This window comes from Tubulanus polymorphus, chromosome 6 (assembly GCF_964204645.1).
Source record: "Tubulanus polymorphus chromosome 6, tnTubPoly1.2, whole genome shotgun sequence".
Lineage (NCBI taxonomy): Eukaryota > Metazoa > Nemertea > Palaeonemertea > Tubulaniformes > Tubulanidae > Tubulanus > Tubulanus polymorphus.
In genome coordinates, this window is record NC_134030.1 from 13,883,704 (window position 1) to 13,887,727 (window position 4,024).

Genomic DNA, 4,024 nt, shown 5'->3' on the forward strand with positions numbered 1-4,024 from the left:
TGAAAACCGATGATCGTGAAAAATCTCAAAAGATCCTGCGTTTTGAGGATGAAATATTTGTAGAAGAAAGCATTGAAGAAGTTTTGACGTCGTTGTATTTAGAAGCTGTGAGAGAAGTCGAGAGCCCGGTTGCGACATCCACACCCGAATTAAAAGCAGAAAAAGCCGAAAACACAAAAGAAATAGTTGCTGATACACAATCTCCATGTAGATCTCTTGAAAGTGATGTGCTTGATTTCATAGCATCCATCGACCGCTGTACTATTTAGGATATCGTTTCTAAGATGGCCAGACTTCAAATTACCGAAGAAAATTGGCGACAGCAAGCCAGAATCGATAGCAAACTCATTTAATCTACAAGTATAGAAGAACATGAAGATACTCTTTCTCAAATATTGGCTAGATTACAGGAAAAATGTAAAGAGATCAACATAACTGGACCCAAAGTGAGTCGGTGTGACAAAGTGTGTCATTTCCTGATTGAATCATTCAGGCACAATATTCCACCAATAGAGATGTCGGGTACACTCAAAACAATACCAGACCATATGGATGCCAAGTTTGTGAGGCGGAGAAAGAACTTCAGCAAGACGGGTGAAACATTACGTCATGAATACCATCATCAGAGAGAACAGTCTTAAAAGTTTGGGTGGATGGTGCGATGACGCTGTAAGTGAATTAAACATCATGAATTACTTTGTTTTGAATACATTTTCAAAATATGAAACATTTCTGAAAAAAATATAGATTCATATAATATTCTATTTCATAACTTCAAATTCAAGGTAATTATATTTTTTCAGATCATACATGCTTACCTGGGCTTGCTCTCCAAATTGTCTGCTGTTCAAATATACGTCATACCATCGTTCGTGCATAACAAATGGCTGAACGATAATTTCAATGAATGGTTATACGAAAAAGTAAGTATTCAAAATTTGCTCGATTACATTTCACTGAATGCTATGTTTGAATGCTAAATGCTTTACTTAAATGATTCTTTATTTACTTTAAGGTAATTTTTCCGAGTTTGATAATGTAATGATACCAATTTGTATCAGTAACCATTGGATTCTACTATCAGCAGATATTAAGGCAAAGACGGTGTTGGTGTTAAATTCTCTTCCTTAAATTCTCTTTCCTTTCGCGTCAGAAATAGCAGAAATGTGGAGGTTCGTTCACGCAATTTATGCAGATCATAAAAAATTGAAAACATCTGCCCTTTGATTTGACATGTGTATTAACTTTCTATTGCCAACAAAAGGCAATTTTTTTCCAGTCAAATTATTAGTTGTTTCTACTTTTTATAAGGAAATTCATGAAAGTACGTAGCGAAGAAGTGATTGAGGACAAAAATCTGAAGCTTGGGTGGTCGTCCCGCCATTATGCCCAGTCGAACCAAACTGATGGAATTAGCTGTGGGATATTCCTGTTAATGGTAGGTTTTGTAATTTTCGCCAGGATTTTTATGAAATTAAAGATTTCTTTCCAAATCGATTACATAAGACACAATTTTACAGAAATCTACTCTTTTATTTTCCAGAATGCTGAGGCAATTGGAAACGGCGTAACTCCAAAAATTATGCGCCAGCAACAATGTGATATATTCAGATCGTACGTTTCCAGCCGCATATTGCATTACAGCTCACGCAACTGCAATGAAACTTGTGAAATGCCATTTTGCAGTGAACCAACAAAAAAGGACGTTAAATGGATTCAATGTGCTTCGACATGATTCAAGGATAGTTCCTGCTAGTTTCATGATGCGTTCAACAGATGACAGCACTTGATTGATACTGATTAACGATTTTGATGAATCGCGTGAGTGACAGGATTTAGTAGGGTGGGGCTTAACGGCAATTCTGACAAATTAACTGAAATAATTCATTTTCCTCCTCTGCTAGAGGAGCAATTGATGTAGTATTTTAGCAAAATGACTGAACCTCCATATAGCTTTGAATTATCATTTAATACCAAAGTTGGTAGAGAGATAGTTTTGACTATGGCCTATGAGTAGCTTCTAATTTTAATAAACTACATAGTACAAATCATGCCCAGTAAAAATTTCTGTTTCTTGTCAAATCCTGTTACAGTAGTAGACGAGACATTCAGAGGGCATTAATTGGTGGCATGCTTGTGAACGAATGTCTTATTGGCACCCTTGTTTTTCTGAGGTAGGCCTACTTTGGTCGATCAGTGGAATACCTGGTATTTCAAAATGGATAGAAAGAGAAAATACAGTCGAAACTATATGAGAGCTATAGGTGTACAATGCAACAAACAGTAGATATTCATCTTAGAAAATCTATCAGTGAAATGAGCAGTGATGATAATCAGGATAATGAAATTGTCCAAACACATAAATTCACTGAACAGTTGAAAGAATCTAGTGAATCTGACATTCAATTCTCCGATGAATCTTCTGATGAGGCTGTTAATTTGGATGTGCCAGCAGTAGAGCATGGAAACTTGGACGATTGGGTAGCCATTGACGAATTAAATGAAGCAACATTCTACGGATGATGATGACGATTAGGGTTCTTACGGATCAGGGAAATCTGGGAAAATCAGGAAATTTCAGAAATATTTTTCCCTGCAGGGAAAATCAGGGAATTCTGGCTCTTTTCCCTAAGATTTCTGGAAGTCAGTAAGGTTTTCGACCATCCCAACTGCCGAATTAAAAGAGTCGAAGAACTCCAACCAGTTCAGTATATTTCCATCAAATTTCATCAAGGAGAGTTTTGGTAAGTTGACCGTACGTCGCGAGTTACGGTTGCTGAGCGTAGACTGATCTGAGATCAAGCTGGTATCATGTTGGTCTATTGCGAACCTTCTGTCGATTTGTCGTTGTAGGAACACGTTCCCAAATGTTTTGATACTTTCTCAGTTTGTATCAAAAGTATTGCCAATTTCTGGTCCTTAAGTCCTGAAAAATGATAAATTTACAGCGTAAAATCGTACAAACGTGTCAATTCTAAACACTTACTTTATTTGCGGACCAGTCTATTAATTTAGCGTAAATTTACCAAATGTGCCAATACTAATAATTCACTAATTCTCCTTATGAAGCTTCTATACATTAGTAGCGAAAGCTCGTGCGTCGAAATAAATGATACATTATGAAATTAATAACACATTATGAAATTAAAGAATGTTTTAATAAAGGAAATATTATATTAGATAACTTAGCTATAAAAATTACACGTGTTTTAACAGTTCATGATGATAATTCAAAATCATATATCTTAAGTAGAATTAATCAAGAATTGAAATAAACAAACTATATTGCAGTATTTAAAATTTCATTATGCAATCAGATTTAAATGAATTAATACAGAAAATGGATAATATTGAAAATTATTAAATGAAAAAAATACAATATATTAGATGTAGATGTTACACAAGATTTTAAAGGATCATTTAATTCGGATGAAATAAAATCAATGTTCGAAAATAGAAAATATAAAGTTCTAAAAGAATTTTCTAATAGTTGTGTTTCAGCATTACATAAGGATGATAAAATACAGATCTATAATGAAACAGCATGTCAATTCAAATCTCCTGGTGTAAATATAAATTTCGGTTCAAATTTAATAGTTACATAAATTGCTATCAAGAAAGGTTGAAAGAATCATTTAAAAAATCAATTAAATCAGGATTAATTAGAATCGAAATAACTAGTATTTCATTTAAAAGAGGATTAAAAAGGATGGAAAAAGGAAAATATTTACTATTTACCTTGCATATTTACAACTTAAATCGTTATTTGATGAGGTAAAACAGACTGTATGTATTTATGATTTCATTGAAAAATGCATTTATTTCTGTTATTATGGTGATTTATTAGCAAGAAAATCTATAGGATATAAATCTAGGATAAGTAAAAATATTGAAGAGCCTCCTTTTTACTCATTTTATCAATGTTTACAATTAAAAATATTCCATGTTTATACCTCACAATTAATCAAAATGATGATAAATCAGAATTCATTATTGAAGCAAAAACTATATTAAAACGGAAGGA

At 33.3% G+C, this 4,024-nt stretch overlaps 1 protein-coding gene across 1 annotated transcript; it reads left to right on the forward strand.

Moving 5' to 3' along the window:
- Positions 1 to 609: 609 nt before the first annotated feature.
- Positions 610 to 1,735, forward strand: LOC141907758 (uncharacterized). Its single transcript, XM_074797500.1, has 5 exons — positions 610 to 669; positions 804 to 923; positions 1,016 to 1,038; positions 1,312 to 1,438; positions 1,544 to 1,735. The coding sequence occupies exons 1-5, from the start codon at positions 610 to 612 to the stop codon at positions 1,733 to 1,735; spliced, it is 522 nt and encodes a 173-aa protein (XP_074653601.1).
- Positions 1,736 to 4,024: the final 2,289 nt, after the last annotated feature.